The sequence below is a fragment of the Lissotriton helveticus genome, chromosome 9 (genome assembly GCF_964261635.1).
Source record: "Lissotriton helveticus chromosome 9, aLisHel1.1, whole genome shotgun sequence".
NCBI lineage: Eukaryota > Metazoa > Chordata > Amphibia > Caudata > Salamandridae > Lissotriton > Lissotriton helveticus.
Genome location: NC_136070.1, coordinates 504,898,027 through 504,917,021, shown reverse-complemented (window position 1 = coordinate 504,917,021; position 18,995 = coordinate 504,898,027). Strand labels below are relative to the sequence as shown.

General features: G+C 45.8%; 1 protein-coding gene across 1 annotated transcript in view; it reads right to left on the bottom strand.

The window, feature by feature from the left end:
• Positions 1-7,123: 7,123 nt before the first annotated feature.
• Positions 7,124-18,995, bottom strand: part of C9H14orf39 (chromosome 9 C14orf39 homolog) — a 1,496,166-nt gene continuing 1,484,294 nt past the window's right edge. Inside the window, exon 19 of the mRNA XM_078660343.1 lies at positions 7,124-8,182. Within this exon, the coding sequence (XP_078516469.1) occupies positions 7,983-8,182 (200 nt within the window). The 3' untranslated portion in view covers positions 7,124-7,982. The remainder of the gene's footprint in view (positions 8,183-18,995) is intronic.

Below are 18,995 nucleotides of genomic sequence, written 5' to 3'. Positions count from 1 at the left end.
CAAATTGGAAAAAAGCTTCACCAACCTAAAATAGACACAAAGTTCGCATTCCTAAAGGACGCAGACTCAGCCATCTTCTCGAGCAACAAACATTTACAAGGGTTGCAATCCCCATTGCTCCCTTTGCCACTGAGGCAAACATGCTCATCATCACCAGTGCGCGAAACGGCCACAAATATTCGGGCCTCAAAGAACCCTATGGCTGACCTTTACCAACCTGGCACCCCCAAGTACAGGAACACAAGCGCAATCATATCATTTGAGATCCTGGAGACCTCGACTGCAAGAGGAAAGCCCCTCGACCCAATTCTCAAACAGCAAACACCACCCACTCACTCAGCCGGCTGGGCTTTAGGCAGTGAGGGTAACGGCCTGCGGCCCCCACCGGTCGAGTCCAAATCCAACCTAAATCTAAATTCCACTCTAGAACCAAAAGCAGCCGACAAACCGGTCAAACTGGAAAGCTGTTCAAGCAAAGAGATTCCAGCGGACGGCCTCCAGGCTACACCACCAATATACACACCAGCACCAACACCGGCTAACCCCAGGGAGATACAATCTAGCAGGGCGTCGGGCTTACTACCAACGAGCGACGACCACAGTACACCCATTAAACTGCATCCAATAGCTGCAACAGCTGCAGATTCCTTCCCATCTACAGATCTGGGAAACCACGACTTCGCATCAAGCTCCTCGGGCAGGGAGGTACCCAGTTTTCACAACTTCAGCCAGAAAGCAGAAAGCAGGGCAACAGAGTCCTCCCCCAATACACAAGAATGGGAGGACATGCTAGCAACTTACACACCAGATCTCAAATATTCCCCTAAAGATCACCTCTCCCTCAATTCGTCCATGGCAGCTAATAACACCAATAAACCCGACAACATCACCGACGAGAAAGAGCGGGGCAAAGAACACAATACCGGTACCTGGACTTCCCTACTAAACACAATTCAGCTAGCAGTAGAAGCTCTGCAATACCAATCAGACAAAATGGAACTACAACTCAATCTTCTTAATACACTGGCAGTCTTCACAGCCGGCATTGATGACAAGTTGGGCAACTTGAATAATCTGATACTAAGAGCACAGACAAACACCTATTTAAGTTGTAACTGCAGCCAGGCAGTAGATAAACTAGCTACACTGCCTTCAATGCTTACCGATCTAATAGGTGAACTAAAGACCCTACACAGAGACAATGCAACCAAAGAAATGGACCCCTACAAATTTGAAGAGGAAGACACCGGCAGCAAAACAACAGGCACAAACCGAACTGTCCAGAAGGCCACTGCAAATGAGGAGCCAAACCAGTCGGGCAGGGAATCCTCCAAAAAACTTAATGCTAAACAACGGCGCCAACAAAAAAGAAAAGGGCGCAAGCAAAAGTCAAATACAGCCACAACGAAATTCTTTCCCATCTTCTTTGGCACAAATGAAACACACCCGGCCATTACAAACAACGCCCAACCTACTGATGGGGCAACCGACGCGGCGATCTGCCCAACCCAGCAGCAATACTTAAACCGCAGCCGGCTGAACCAAGAAGGACATGGGCTCCAAGTTCAATTGGCCACAAATCTAACGGATCAAACAGACGTATATAGTATACCGGCACCAATGCACAACCAGCTCACACAGTCCATTGGGACCACGAAAACCCCAGAGACGGTCTCTGACCGTCAAATGGCAGACCAAACACCGCCAAACAGGGAGTCCCCTGATCAAAGGGTCATACCTGTTGAGCCCACCAACCAAGCCATACTAGCAACATCTGCAAGCAAGAAACCACCTCTGCCAAGTGCTAAGGAAGGGGCTAGGGAAACAAACACTTGTCACATGCCAAGCCCAATCGACGCAGAACAAACTAGAGTCCCACTGACCGACATTATCCATTCTGCGCTTAGCCAAACTGACTATCAACAGACAAAAGGGCCACTAGAGGAGCGAACTGCAACACCAACTACAGTAGCAAGACACACCTCCGAAATGCCAGGCGATGGCGAACACTTGGCAATCCACAAAGCCCAGCCTGGTCATGGAGCAGCAGTTCGAGTAAATCAAACCTCAACGGAACAGCAGGCGGTAGGAAGCAAACAGCAATCAACTGAGACCTTGATCTTCTACCCGGAATACACATCTCAAGGGCAGCAGGATCTGCTGAATCGAGGCAACATCCTCAAACTAATGGGATGCATCCCAAACCTAGGGGGGATAAGCACCAAGGACCTAATATCCGTCGAATTCCTGCCCGCTCCTAACTACAACAGTCAAGAGGCGACGAGGACAATCTGGTCCTCTAGCAACATCGCTGATTTGATCGCAGCAGAAGCAGAGCAATTCAAAACTTGGGGCATTAAGCTGGTTCCTCTACAAAAACCAGCCTATCCCTCGCCTCTCCTGAGGAGAACCAGAGCAGAATCAGAAACTCATCAGGCAAACATCTTCAGCGTACTCAGGGGCGCCCTGGGACGCTCACCCAAAACAAGGGCAAACAGCCCCTGGCAGCGACCAACAGATAGACCGCCGGCGATCATAGGCACCGAGTTAGCGTGGACAATGGGCAGGCGTACCCCAGCTTCAAAGGGTCACCTGACCCCACACGTTTACCACCACCAAGTTAGATAAAGGCACCATGACAGATACGAACTCCCGCAGCATTGGGGAACGGGCAGAAGCCAGCGCAAGGGAGGCACTACACCAAACCTGTGCACCAGCAAAAGAAATGCTGTCTCGTACGATCTTCATACGCCCTGAAGAAGTTTGACGCCACCAACACACCAGGGAAGACAAAAGAGGAAGGGTGTCATCCATAGGCATCTGCTCGTGGAATATAAACGGCCTATCCTCAAAAATGGACGACCCGGACTTCCTAAAATACATCTCCCTATTTGATATAATAATGTTGCAGGAAACCTGGCTGACAAGCACACAACACATCCCGGGCTATACCTGCTACTCAACAGCAGCGGTCAGAAACAACATATTTGGACACCAGTCAGGAGGCTTGGCAACATATATTTCTACTACAACAATATCCTCGGCTTCTCTCATGGACTCACTGACATCCTCAACTTTAACAGTAAAGATAAAGCTACAGCTTGGCAATAAGGAAGCAGAGTTATGCCTTGTCAACGCATACGTCCACCCCAAACACAGAGCTAAAGATTCAAACACAATCTCGAACCAACTGGCGGAGTATGTCACTCAACTGGAAAACCCACTTGTCATCCTGACAGGGGACTTTAATCAAAACTTACTCGGTTCATCACCAGAAGGGGAGGTTCTGGCTCTAAACACAATCTACAGTATACCAGCACAAAGCTCTCCTCTAACCAAGCGTAAGCATCAAAACAACACCCTACTACATGATCTAGAACATCAAAATCTTCGGGCATTAAACGGAAGATTCAATACAGATTCCCCTCCAGTAGAAACTTTTTATTCACAATCTGCCAGTTCCATTTTGGACTATACCTTCGCCAGCCTTGCATTATTTCCACACATCCAGGGGTTCAGAATGGGGGACAAAGTCGAAAGCGATCATCGCCCTCAGGAATGCCACATAACATCCAAGACGCCATCAGCAATCAGGCCAGATAAAACATTGGGAGAGATCTACTCAATTAACCAGAAAAGACTCAAATACACCCCAACTAACATAACCACTTTGGCCGAAACTGCCCTTCAAAGGTACAACACCCAAATATCAAACTCAGTAGGGCACATCTCCTACTGGGAGCAGTACACAGAATCACTGATAAACGATCTGGACACCAACACCGTCCTCAAAAGCAAGTCCCATATAGAGAGCAACAAAATCAGCCGAATGAAAGGACCAAGATCACAACTAAGGTCACAAAAAAGAATTGTATACCTGACTCTAAGGAAGTTAAGATCAGCTCCTCAAGACACACTCTTACGAGCCACGCTGAAAAGACAAAGGGCAGAGCTTAACCACACAAAATGGAAAATGAAAAAGGACGCAGAAAATGAGGCATGGGCAAAGCTACTATATGACATCAAAAGCAATAATAGCGCTCGCTTTTGGCAAACAGTGAACGCCATTTTACGGCCACAGCACAAGGACCCAGGATCGCATGTAGTAGAAGAAACATGGACCAACTACCTCAGCAGCCATTTCAATGATCCCCCCCGACCTATGGGAATACAAAGATGTGACGCCACAAATCAAGCTCCCACAACGCCCTTGACAGCGCAACTCATTAAGAGAGTGCAAACCCAATCCGAAGTCATCTCGGAAACATCAGCTGAACAGGAGATAGCCCTAATTACAAAGCAAATCTGCAAGGGCAGAAAAGAAGGAGCCCCGGGCCCCAATGGCATCCCGCCGGCCCTTTTTAAGGAAAACAACACAAAATGGGCAACCATCCTGCAGCCACTATTTATGGAAATAAGACTCCTAAATAGAATTCCAGAGTCCTGGAGAGGGTCGACAATCGTTCCCATACATAAAAAAGGCGATAAAATGGATCCCAACAATTACCGCCTAGTTGCCCTCATCGACAACGAGGCAAAATATTTCGCAGGAACGATTTTAGAGGAGATTGTCTCATGGACGGACTCAAATCAAATCATACCATTGAACCAGACTGGCTTTCGCAAAAACACAGGAACAGCTACCAATATTCTGGCTATATCTTTGATTATTGATGCAGCGAAAACAAAAAAATTGCCACTGCACCTGTGTTATATCGACTTTAGTGCTGCATTCGACAACATCGAGAGAGGCAGGCTTTGGGGGAAACTAGCACAATGGGGTATACCGCAACCGATTTAAAAAATGTTGGAGCTTCTCCACTCTGACACCTGGGTGCAGGTGAAGCTAGGAAGCGGTACCCATCTGTCATCCAAAGTCCGTACCACCAAAGGTCTCAAACAAGGGTGCGTGCTGGCCCCGACACTATTTAACCTATTCATGGCGGATCTATCAAGCCAATTAAACTCATGCAACTCCCACTCCCCGAGGTTGGGAGGAAAAACTCTAAGCAACCTACTATATGCGGACGATGTTGTACTCCTCAGCCACACTCATACTGGCTTACAGAAGCTATTGAATGAAATGCATAGCTACGCAATGCAAAACAACTTAAAAATAAACCTGAGCAAAACACGCACAATGTCAATCAACAACAGGAACAAACATCAGAAGTCCTGGCTCCTGGGCGGCCGGAAAATAGAGCCATCAAGCGAATACAAATACCTGGGAGTCATCTTTGACAGTGAAGGTTCATTTGCCCAGCAGCTGCAGGATACAAAAAGAAGAGGAGCTCTAATAGCCGTCACACTGAAAAACTTAGCCAACCAACTCTCAGGGCCAACTTTGACACTTTACTTGAAAGTCATTCAGGCTAAGTTACTCCCCTCTATTTCCTACGGATGCGAGGCATTACGAGGAAGAGATTCCAGGATCCTAGACACCACCCAGGCAAAAGCATATAGAACAATGTTTTCGCTCCCGCCCTACACCTCGCCCGCACAACTAAGGCTGGAGTTTGGCTTGCAAAAACAGGATCTCGCCAGACAGGGAGCTTACATCATCTGTTGCCACAAACTCCGCGCTGCCAGAATTGACACACTAAATTCACTGCTGTGGCTAGATATACAAAGCAGGGACGTATCTCAGCCACGCTCCTACCTGAAGGAGGCATTGGGGGCCGTCAAAGCATCTGCAATCTGGGATATGCAACTCGGGTACAACCTGTTCAAAAAACTGGTCTGGAAAAGCGTAAGACATCTCTCCCTACTAGAGGACAAGGTGGCCTTCGCTAAAAGAAACCATGCTTGGATGACACTAAATACGTACAAAACACTGTCACCACAAGCATACTTCAGCCAGGGCTACTCAAAAACCATCAAATTGAAGTTCCTGAAATACAGACTGGGGGTGCTGCCCAGTAGAGATCATATTCCACCATGGCTCAGAAGCAAGAACCACGAAACCTGCCCACTTTGCAACCGAGAAAAAGGAGATATACTCCACATGACCTGCCTCTGCGAAGAGCTTCGACAAGCCCGCCAACAGCTCTTAAAGGAACAGTTTAAGCAGATAGGGACTACCACACGAAGGCAAGCGGTGCTCGCCTGCTTGAATCCAGCAAATACCAAACTGAACTGCAGATACGTTAAGTTCCTGGCTATAATAGAGCAAAGCCTGCCAAAAACTGCAAAAATCGTCGATCATTAACACAACCAACAAGCAAACATAATCTAGGTTGTAAAGGGTGCATGCTGCCCTGGCTCCGGGAAAGACTGCCAGATATTCATTTTGGGCCCTCCACTGCACGTTTTAAAGAAATGCTGATTTAAATGATCAAACTTTTTATTATATTTTTAAAATTTTTTAATGCAAAATGTTTGTACTGGTTTTAATTAACTATGCAATAAAACTTACTTACTTACTTACTATGGAACTATTACCCTAATGTCATGTGAACTCTTTATCATTCTTAGATAGACTCTCAAGATCATGTACCATGACTGACTCTTGAAACTCCATTCTCACTTGTCTCTCCAGGAAATACAGAGCATTGTCATGGTTGCTGTATCCACCACATGCTATTGGCTACTCTACTGTCGCCTTGTGAGGATTATCTACAGAAACCTGGGGAATAGGTTTCAACCAATTAATGTAAAATACTGGAGCTCTACCCCTTACGTGTCTTCCAACCAGTACTCTGTTTATTGAACCAACCTTCGACAGGATAAGAGCACCCATGGTCACTCAAGCACTACCCGACAATCATTCCCATACAGACCACACTGCAATCCAAAACCCTTCAAAAATCCTTCCAACCAATCACTCCTGAAAGGTGTAGTGTGCTACCAATCTGCTAATGCACTTCATCGATCAGGGTTAATAGGTTAAATGAAAATGCAAGTATAGAAAAATAATAAAGCACTCTCTCACATTTATGTAACAAAGGCCTGGACTGTCAAAACCTCCATCAAAAGTATATTAAACTACCAGGCTAGATACACGCATACCCGATGGCTATGTTTACAGTCTCTGCTGTAGTTTCAAATTTTAGTACCAAAAAAAGTTAAAAAAATAAACTTGAAACAGTATTTATTAAACTAGATAACAAAGGGAAGCAATATCTTTGGATACATACATAGTAATTTAATAAGCAGGGATAAAGGTCTTCAGCTGATATTGTTTAAACATGTGACAACTTTGGTATATTTAAAAAGCTGCCGCTATTTGACTGCAAGTTCACTGCATTTTTTAGTCACTTAGCACCAGGTTATACAATGGTTAGCTGCAATAGGGTATTAATGACTGAGAATGCTGTTCGCATACAATCTTTATTTTTAAAGCATGGCAGGTCGACCAAACCTAACATGCAAACAACATGTATCTTAATGTGTTCCTTCAATACTGTTTTGCCATTTGCAATAATAACATAGATATTGCTGGCTGCAAAGAATCGCATTTACCTCTGTATGTGCCGTTTCATTTACAAGACTCATTGTAAGATACCCTTTTTTTGTAAAAAAAAAAAAAAAAAGCTAAAATATAATTATATGTTGTAAAAGTAACACTTACCAAGTTTTACTATCTAACATAATTAAATCTCCAATTGAAACCATTTAAATGGAGGATGCCACAGCAGAACAAATGTAAATATGCATACAACAAAATAAGGCCGTATGTCAAAAGTCATATTAGGTATCAAACTGGTCTGCAACTGCTCGATGGCAAGATGATTATATTGGAAAGTTTATGAAAGTTTGTAATCTAATCTAGAATCAACCTTAAGGAACAATTTAAGTTCTCAGTTCTGTAACTATCTTAGCGAATACAACAACAAATAGCATATATTCGAGTTTAAGCAGTACATTTATAAAAAGCTATACTGTTGTTTTGGCAAAGTGGAACTGAGTGAACTAAACACAACTGTATCTATTCTTTATTAAAACTCCACACAATATTAAGTACAATAATCAAAAACATTAATTCAAAAAAACGTGAACTGCATTGCCCGTTCTGAGGATGACTGAAATCCTTTCGGGGACGAAACATGTGGAGATTTCTGGTCCTGCCCAAACGAAAAGGGGAAACTGAAGTCATCTTTTGCATCACCAAATGCGTGCGACGACTCGGATGGAAAGGAAAACGCAAATTCATCCTCTCGGTCCATTTTCCCAAATATGTCTCCTAAAGAGAAAAAGTTTCAAGGTACAATGAGAACCACAGAATATACGAGCTTATGGTTGCAGTTGTGTAGATGTTAATATAGTGTCTACACGTGAATACGGCTACTCTTTGGTGTCCGAGAAAAAAAGTCCCCATCTTTTATGATAGACCTGAATCGTTGTGAAATTTGTGCATTTTTTGTATATGAGAATTTATGCAAGGAAAGCCTTAGAATCAAATGTGCCAGATTTTGGTACACAGAATTGCCAATAACATACTTGTCGGATACAACGCCAGATATGACTTTTTTAATAACACAATGGATTCGGCACATGCTGAACACAAACTGGTGGCCCTCGTGCCTTCTAAAAAAAAAGCATGTGTACCTTAAGACAGCCATAGTAAGAGATCATGTTAAAAAGTCTGAGTTTTTGTGTCTATATTCTGCAAGAAATTATTTCTAATACTGTTATTTAAATATTAAGGAGGATTTTATTTCATTCAGTAAAGCCTGCCACAGAGGTTTACCGACAATCTAGTACAATTGTAACATAATTTTTCTTTGTGGGAAGTAAAATGTAGATTGCTGTTAAATGAGCACTCAAGTAAGTAACCTGTTGGTAATCCTGACTCTTTTAATTCAATAGGCAACCTTAGGTACACACACAGCCATTATGAAACTGCTTCCACCGCTATTTGTGTCTCTGGAACGTTTTCTATACTCTTCAGTTCACTTTATGGCACCCGCGCATCCAGTTACTACTATAGGATTCTGTATCTGGAATGTCAAAACGCGTGTAAATTAATGCCGTCTGGTTCATGTTGCTATAAGATTAAAGAAATAATGATTACATTGAAATGCATGTATACCATAGTTTGGTGAACTAAGTTCTAATTCTAGTCAATTTCTGTGTTATGATATACAGCAGAAACAGAAGACATTAATTAAATACAAAAATCCTCAGGATTTTGATATAAGACTCCAGGGTTGTTACTCTCTCAGTGGGTGGGGATTTGTAATTTAACTACTGCAGGCTTTGAGGCCATTGAGGAAATTATGGATTAAAGTGGGTATATTTGGCAGATCCCTACAGCATTAAGGGCCTTATTATGAGTTTGGCTGTCCTGTGGACTGCTGTATTGGTGGTGTTGGTCTAAGCATGGTGAGCTCATTGGTCTGACTGCCATATTACGAGTTGGGCAGATCGGCTTTGTGAAGACTGGCAGCAGACTGAGGGTTCAGGATTGGGGAAAGGCAGCCGCCATAGGGCGGTACAGGGGAGTTGCAACGCTGTGCGTATTATGAGTTGAATGATCAACGAGCGGACTGGGGTGGTCAGACCGCCTACTTCAAGGTGGCGTGACAAAGGATCTGGGGTGCATACTCACCCCTGTCTTCTTCTTCCAGGTAAAATCCAATATGGATCCCTTTCTCCAGGGTATGTGGTATTGTTCCACATACTTCATGCATGTATGTGCATCCAACACATATGCAGTAGAAATGCACACACAGACCAGAAATTCTCTGTTGTTGCCTAGTCTTGTCTAGTCTCGCCGCCGCTGCTGCTGCTTGCCAGACCTGGAGAATCGAGCGCCGAACGCCGGACGCCGCCGAACGCTGCACAGAGCCACAGCTAACGAGACCCGCTCCAACCCCCCCGGCCACGCGGAAGAGAAGCGTGTAATGTGGGCAGGATAGGGCGGTCAGAAGCCGGTAGGGAGGGGGCCGGTAATTAAAACGCCCGCGAAAACTTGAGAAACGCGGTGGGCGCGTTTGCCGGCTCAGAAGCTATCTGCGACTTGCAAATCCCTCTAATCTCCCGCCCTCGTGGGGGCAAGACAGAGGGGGCCCCTGCACAGCGCTGCCAGTAAGCAGCACATGAATAGTGATCCAGGAGTAGGAGGGGCAGGCTGCATTGGGAATATAAGATTTTGGACCAATAGACTCCAGGATCAGCCAGTAATAGTGACCAAAGGCTCATACACCTGTGGCACCTGATTAAGCAAGGTGTCAAGATCTGAAGAGTGAGCCTAGAGTCCTGGGCGCAGAACCCACATAGCACAAGGAGAGCAAGTACTGGAAAAGACAGGAGAGTCACCGGAGGAGAAGAAAACAGCGCGGCAAGGCAGGCAGGCGGTCAAAAGGCACAACAGAGGTAAGTGAAAGGCTCTAAGTATAACAAAGTAATATTAAATATAAAAAGAGAAATTAACAATTGCAGTACTACAATTTAAGTAATCATAGAGATGGCACCGAAAAGAGGGCAAAAATTGCTCTCGGAGGATGGTACAGTTAAGAGTAAACATTTGGAGGGCTCAATATCACTGGAAGAGAGCCAAGAAAGCCAGGCTTCCATTATGGACAATAGTAAGGGGCGGCGCAAGAAAAGAAAAGTTAAAAGAGCGACCAAAAAGGCCCAACAGGCTAAAACCTCCAAGCAGAAAGACAACATGTCAGCGTCCAAATATATAAAGGACTTCGTAGGAAAACACTACAAACCTACGGAATCAGCATTAAACCCCGAGCAAGAGGGAGACATGGAGGTTGATGGCTCGAAGGTCGGAGAAAAGACAGGGGCAGCTGTCACGACTCAGATAAGCAAAGCCATGGAAGAACTCCCTGAAGAAGAAATCCCAGACAGGGAGGAAGGAAGGGATGACCCTATATTGATAAACCTAACGCTCTTGAGTCAAAATCTCCACATATCAGCTCCTCGTCTCTCATCATCCCCAAAAATGTTTTTGTCACAATCATTGGGAAATGAAGAAACAAGGGGGAATGAGAGCCAGAGCGATGTCTGGGGGGGGGCGCCAGACCAACAGCGGCAGCAACAAAAGATCCCTAACCCCCATCCACAGCGAGAAAGTATAAGAACCAGTCGGCATACAAACTTAGAAAGAAGTAATGCACAGGATTTGGAACTTTCCGTAACGCCCACAACATCATTGGTGGATCTAATATTGATGTTACAAAAGATACTACAAGGAATCTTAGAAGTAACACTTTCAAATAACGGAGTGATGAAGGCTCAGAAACTGTACTTAAAAAAGATCGAAGAGGAACTAGCCGAGATAAAAAACCAAATGCCAAACATACTGAGGCCAATAAGTACAACATCTTCCTCTGATGGAAATGCAGAGAATGCACCAGCAGAAGCACTTGTGGTAAACCCGGCAGGGACACCGCATCCCATAGAACAATGTATAACAAATGACTCAGTCGAAGCATTAGATAATGTATATATCTCTAGACACCCAATGCTGATAAAAAGGAGAGGGGTGTACGCAGCGGCTACCACTAGGAATAGGGTTGGAAAGAAGGGTGCAATAAACTCAAGAGTAAAGAGAAAAGGGAAGATAACAGAAGGGGATGCACAGCAAGATCTAAACCCCCTAGCCCCGTCATACGTCCCGAATAGACACCTGCAAGCGGAGCCAAAAACAACAAAGACCCCGATAGTACCGAGTAAAAATGGGAAAAGCAAGGTGATAAAAGAGAAACCTGTAACATCCAATACTGGGAAGCAGAAAGTAAGGATAGCCGCAGAACAACCCAGTAATGGCTGTAGTCCTGATAGCTCTCTGAGGCAGGCACCATCCGGCGAGGGAAGCAAAGGATGGGTGATAGGGAGAATAAAGGCTAGACAGCAAAAATCCGAAAACCCCAAGGAAGTGCAAGTGACAGATAAAAATAAATGGGTATATTTGGATCAGATATGGAAAAAGGGAAAGTCGGGAAAGAAAATGAACCCCCTAAACAGGGCACAGATACTCTCCGCCTTCGCCAAATGTAGTAGCTTGAGTGGGATCAGTACAAATGATCTCCGGCAAATCGGGTTTGTAGAGAACAGAAATGGGAAAGAAATAACAAAAATGTCACTCCACTCAGACCTGGTAAAAAAGGCAATCTTGAAAGCAACAGGCGAGATAAATCAACAGGGAATAAAGATAATCCCAGAGGAAGAAGTAATGGTACCCATTGACAACACATTCTTAAAACATCATGCAGGCCTAGGGAGGAGGCAAGTGAAACTATACAGAGACAATTAAGGAAACCGTAGCCGCCTGAACATTGTAATAGACAACACAGATAATGAGGCCCCCTGGAACAATTGGTCCCTAGGTAGTAGCTCAGCAGGGGACGATAACGGGAGTGATACGGAGGAAGAAATAGAAGAGGGTGGCTTAAGCGAGGTAGAATAGGACGGGGGGGTACAGCAAAGTCTATGTCTCATAACCTGGAATGTGAATGGGCTAGGCAATGATCTAAAGCGAGAACATATAAAGGAAATAGTAAATAAGGTGGACATTGCCTGCCTGCAAGAGACCTGGACATGCGACGAAACCCCAATCTCTGAGGGATACCTACAGCTGAGTCGTCCGGCCACGAAAAAAAGCTTTGGCCGACCTTCAGGGGGACTGATGATATTGGTTTCAACGAAAGTTCTGAGAGAAGTTACACCGATAAAAACAAAATGCAAATGGGCCCAAGCATGCAGAATAGAACTATTGGTAGTGGAAATGAAGTACAAAATGTTGACTGTGTTAAATGTTTACATGCAGTGGGATAATAGAGCAAAGTATGAAAATGAGCTGAGGCTTTTTAAGGATGATGTTGATACTATACTAGAAAAATATGCATTGGATATACTGATAATAATGGGGGATTTTAATCATAAATTAGACCCTAAAAAGGCTGACCTCTGGAATAGAGAACTGTTAGAGGTGTATGGCATAAATCCTGCTATCTTCCCAGCAGTAGAGATGTCAAAACAGGAAACTGAACTAGTACATGCTCTGGGAGGTTGGGGATTCCAATGTGTGAATGGCAGACTGAAGTCAGATTGCCCAGCAGGGAAGACCTTTAAATTAGGCTCACAGAACTGCCCAATAGACTACATGTTTTTACAAGCATGGAATTTCCCCCTAGTGCAAGAATTTAGGATAGAACAAAAAGAGGTCAGTGTCCACAACCTATTACATCTGATATTATATGGGGGAAGCAAATCGATTAGAGACAAAGTGATCCACCAGGAGGTTGAGTATCCCAAACGGGTGTCGACACGACTGACGGAGGCATACCAGGAAAAATTAAAGGCCATGCAATTTAAGACCGAGTCTGGAAATTTAGAGAACAAAAACTTGGAATGGTTCATAAAAAAGTTGGAAGAAGTGGTTCAGTGCCTAAGAATAGAATTAAAAGGAACAAACATTCTAGTGTAAAACCGCCCAGCCGAGTAAAATGGTTCTCCGCTGAGTGCCAAACTAAAAAAAGGGAGATACGGGCAGCACAAAGAAGGCAAAAAAAGAGCTTCACACATGAGAGACAGGCCCATATAAACAATTTGAAAAGAGATTTTTAAAAAATGGCAGACAATGCGAAAAAGATATATAAAGAAAAATGTTGGATGAACCTGTTAGAAGCAATCGAAGAGAAAAATCTTAGACATTTCTGGAAATTGGTAAAGGCTACAATTGGCCCGATAGATGGTGAATTAAAATGTGTAGTTAGCGAGGCAGCATGGGAGGAGTACATAAGAAAACTGTACGGGCTAAGAGCTCCCAGAGATCTCGAAGATCATGAAAAGTGGCAAGAAATCTCAGAAGATCTCAAAGCTAAATTCAAAGAAAAACAGGTTGAGCTTACAATAAGAGAATTGAAGTTAACCCGTGCGGCAGGACCTGATAACCTCCCTGCAATAATACTAAAATCGGAAGTAAATTGGTGGGCAAGATTTTTCTCACAGATGTTTCACTTAATTCTTACTGAAGGCATAATGCCACCTAACTGGAAGGGCGCAATAATTAGGCCAATCCACAAAAAAGGGAATATGGAGGAACCACAGAATTACCGATTGATCAACCTCCTTGATATAGGAGAGAAAGTTTTCTCAAAAATTGTATTGAACCAACTTAATGCATGGGTAAAGGAGTTTCACATTGTACCCATAGAACAGGGAGGATTCAGAGAAGGGCACTCCACGATTGATCATGGATTTGCACTATGGGCCATGGCAAAGAAGTCAACGGAACAAAACGGCAAGTTGTGCTGTTGCTTCGTCGACTTCCGAGCCGCATTCGACTCAGTCGATCGGGTCTGTTTATGGGAATATATGACGAAGGTAAATATACCCAAAGACCTTTTGACCTTAATAAAGGAATTGCATAGAGGAAACTGGGCTCAAGTCATTAAGGATACCGAGGGATCTTTGACGAAAAAAATACCCATTGACAATGGTCTAAGACAGGGTTGTGTTCGGGCCCCACAGCTTTTCTCTATTTTTCTGTCAGACCTCCCGGCCTATCTAGAGGTTGAGGGTAGTGCAAGTCCGAGAATGGACGGTAACAAGGTGCCCTGTTTACTCTATGCAGATGACCTTGTAATAGTGGACCAGACCGAGAGAGGCCTCCAAAGAAAGCTTAACGCTTTCAATGTATACTGTGCCAGGAAATTCTTAACAGTTAACCTAGACAAAACAAAAATACTATGCTTTGGGAAAAAGATAAATAGGTTTAAATGGTACCTAGGGGATCTTAAACTAGAGATGGTAAATGAATACCGATACCTGGGTATATGGTTTGATAAGACATTGAACTGGTGTACCCATTTGGATTCACAAAAAGCAAAAGCACACGCTTCAATCTGTGGACTAAAAATGTTCAACAGGGACTACGGAGAAATGTCACATCGACCCATGTTAAGAGCTTTTGAGGCAATGATCCCCCCCCCCAAGTCCTATATGGAGCAGAAATCCTTTATTTGAGCGGTAAGGGAGCTTGGGACTTGGTGGAGGGGAAGTGTCTAAAAAGCCTTCTATCTCTCCCACAATCGTCTATGGTCCAAGCCATAAGAACTGAAATAGGTACAAAGTCTTGGGATACACAAATCCAAATGGCACTAATTAGACTTCGGAATCGATTTGAAGATCAAGAAGGGCAAAAAGTTGCCCAATGGTGTAGGAGAGAAATACAAAAGAGTGACCTAAAATGGGCAAAAGCGTGTAGAGAAAGACTGATGCAAATCTGTAAAAGGTTAAAGGTGGAGGTGTCCAAGGAAACGCTCCAAGTATCATGTACTAAGAGTGAGTTGAAACTAAAAAGGATGGAAGTAAGCAGAACCATTGATATGGGATACCTAGCAAAGAAGAAATCAGTAACACACATGATGAATGCCTGGTCAAATGAAAACTGTTTCCCCTACCTAGACATACTTCCCAACCGTGGCTACAGGCAGGAGATACTAAGGCTGCGGATAGGGATCCACCCATGGCTAATGAATAAAAACTGGAAAGCAAAAATGCTAGATCATGAAGGGTGTTGCAGGTGCAGCTTAAGTTGCAAAGGAGACCTGGTACATACCCTACTTGATTGCCTGTCATTTTTAGAACAGCGGAAAATGTGGCTGCGACCTGTATTTTTATAATACGATGTAAGGACAAGGGCGCAGGCAACAAACTTACTATTTGCATTCTCAACTATTGACATTGCAATTGCCCTGGGGAAATACATAAAGGCGATGTTAAAAGCATTAAGAGGCCAAGAATAATCTGTAGTACTGCATGAATTTTAACATGAAGGAAAGTATACAAGGACTAAAGGAAAGAAATAAGTTTTAAATGGAAGAATACGTTTTTATTGTAAGATGTAAATTTTAGGGAAATTGATATATTTAAAAAAGATATGTAAGAGTTTTATCTGACATTGGATTAATTTTACATTGTTTTATGAGAATATTTTAAGCTTCTGATATTGTTTTTCGCTATTGTTTAAAGACTATGGTCATAATAAACATAACTTTGACTTGACTTGACACACACAGGCATCAATATATTCGGTAATAATACTCACCACTGCTGCAAGATCCCACCCTCCACACCACCGGCCCTGTGGTCAATTCGTAATATGTAACCCCGGGCCACAACTTCTTTCCGCCAGTGGAGTGTGCAGAGATTTGCCTACTCCGCGTTCCGCATAGAACGTGGAGTATAGGGCAAATTCCTACTCTGCAGCGGAGCGGTGTTAGCCAGCCCCCGCCTTCATACCGCCTATTAAAACATTAACAATACTTTATTAAAACCCCAAAAATAAACAATTACCTGTACTGCCAGCGCCCCAGGCTGCCCTCCTCATCTTCCTCGTCATCTCCTACTTGGGTCGATCAGCTTGCGAAAACTGTGCATGTGCGCGCACGCATGCGCAGTTTTTGTAAGATGATTGACCCAAGTAGGAGACGGTGAGGAAGAGGAGGAGAGCAGCTCGACACATGCCGGCAGTACAGGTAAGTGTTTATTTTTGGGGTTTTTAACCCTGACCGGGGTTAGTAATATGCAGCCTGATTCATGTACGGGCCGTTTTGCGTGTCCCTAATAGCGATTCATAGCGACTCGCTATAGAGGAAACGCAAAACGGCATTCATGTACTTTTCGGGGAAAAAATAGCGACTCGCACGCGGGCGCTAAAGCCGTTAGCGACCAACTAAAAACGCAGAAAAATCGCTATTCCCGGCTACCTGCGATCGGGATTGCGACTCGCAATCCCGTGCGATCGGGATTGCGACTCGCATTCTCGCGCGATCGGGAAAACGGGAAGACGCATTCCGAGCACCGTGATGACATCACATCCAGGAAGCAGGCAGTTCCCACCCCCAAACACCACAGTGACGCTATCCTACGAGTGAGCACGTCGGAAAGCAGACGCCTAACCAGCGATAGCGACTCCAGAAACGCCTGAAATAGCGACCGCCATGTCTGAGGAACCTGTCCCTGGCCCCAGCAACAGCGCAGGACGAAAGCGCAAGCTCAAGTTCTCAGAGCAGGAGCTCGAGAACCTAATTGAAGGGGTGGTGGCCAACCATGACCGGCTCTTTGGTACCAACTCCAGAAAGGTCCCAGAGCAGGACAAGCGGAGGATCTGGCTGGGTATAGCCGCCAGCGTGAACTCGGTGGGTGTGGCCGATAGGTCCTTGGAGGAGCTAAAGAAGCGCTGGTACGACCTCCGAGGTCGTGCCAAGGAGAGGGTGGCGGAGCGCCTTGGTGAGGCATCGGGCACTGGAGGTGGCGGACCGACAGTCCCACCCAACACACCCCTGGAGGACCAGGTTGAGAACACCTTGGAGAGGGAGGCGTGCGTTGGCGTGACCCCTCTGGACTCCTCCCGCCCCACCCAAGACACCCAAGGTAAGTGGCATGCGACTGCGACCCTGTCCCCTATGACCGTCCCTGACCAAATAGGCTCACTCATTGGCCCTTAGTCATGCCTATGTTGTGCATCAGGAAATGCCCTGAAGCATTGTGGGAGATGTAGTATGTCCACAATGTAGTAGTACCACAATGCAGCCAGAAAGGTTCCAAAGTACGCAAATCCACAGCCATCCAGGGAATGTCACCCAGCATGCATGTAACATCTGCACGTCTGACAGTCACATGCAACTAATGAGTATCCACTTACCCTCACAGGTGGCGCAGATAGCAGCGACAGCGAGAGGCTGCAGATAGATGAGGAGGCCCAGGAGGAGGACTCACAACCCGAAACACAGGCACCAGCCCCTGCACCAACACCAGCAGCCAGGCCCCCCACCATACCTGCTCCTGCATCTGCCGCTGCACCAACACCAGCAGCCAGGCCCCCCACCGTTGTGGCCCCTGCAACTAGCATCCCACCGGCAGCCAAGGCCAGGCCCCCCACCGTAGCTGCATCTGGATCTGCCGCACCACCCGCAGCCAAGGCCAGGCCCCCCACCGTACCTGCTCCTGCATCTGCCGGCCCACCGGCAGCCAGAGCCAGGCACCCCACCAATGTGCCTCCAGTTCCTGCCGCACCAGCAACACCTGCTGCGACACCACCTGCAGCTCGTGCAACGAGATCTGGGCCTGCGACAGCGGCAACACAGCGGCCGATCAGCAGGAGGGGCAATGGGCATCTCCATGCCTGTATGAGCGTCGAGCGGCGCATGCTCAGAATCCACCAGCGCCAGTCGCAGCAGCAAGGAGCCATCCAGCTCCAGCTGCACAAAATTGGCCGCAATGTGGCGGGAGTTGGAGACAGGATGGACCGCATGACGGCGGCCATGTGCCGCATGACTGCAGCCATGGAGGATAACACTGCTGCGCTCATCAAGCACCGCAGTGTAGCAAGCAGGCGCCACCACCAGCTAATGAGCCGGCTGTCGTCCTATAGTAGGTCGAATTATGTGGCAGCAAATGCCACCACCCAGTTGTCGCGGCGCTGTCTCACCCAGCAGCACCAACTGGTCCAGTGCTGCGAGGACATAACACGGGTCCTGGAGCACCTAACCACCGCCGTGACGGCACTTCACACACCTGTGCTACCGGCCACTGTAGGGGGAGACGATGCCAGTGAGGGTGCCTCCAGCGTGAGCAGCCAATCTGCCACGCAGGTCCCGCCATCTAGGCGCAGCACCAGGGCAACGCCTGGTACAGCTGCCCAGGATGAGGATGAGCCTCACAGGCGCCTGGGCATTACGCGCCGGAGGCGCCTTTGACACTGTCTGAGGGACACTGCCACAGGCTGACGCTAAGCCTGCCAAGAACCTTCTTCACACTGCAGTATGCAGGAATACTGTAATTTGTAAATAGTTGAAACCATAACCTTTTTCTTGTGAATGAAACAAAAACATTTATTTTGCTGCACACATTAGCCTTGTGTAATCATTACATTTTGCATGCAATTGTGATATGTGGGTTGGGGGAAGAGGGTGGGCTAGAAATTGTTCGCTGTGATGTGGTTGCGACATCTGTGGCCTTCAGCTGGGTTCTCCCCGCGTGCATGGTGCGCATGTGCTGGTGGCCGGTCGTCCCCCTCAGATTCACTGCCT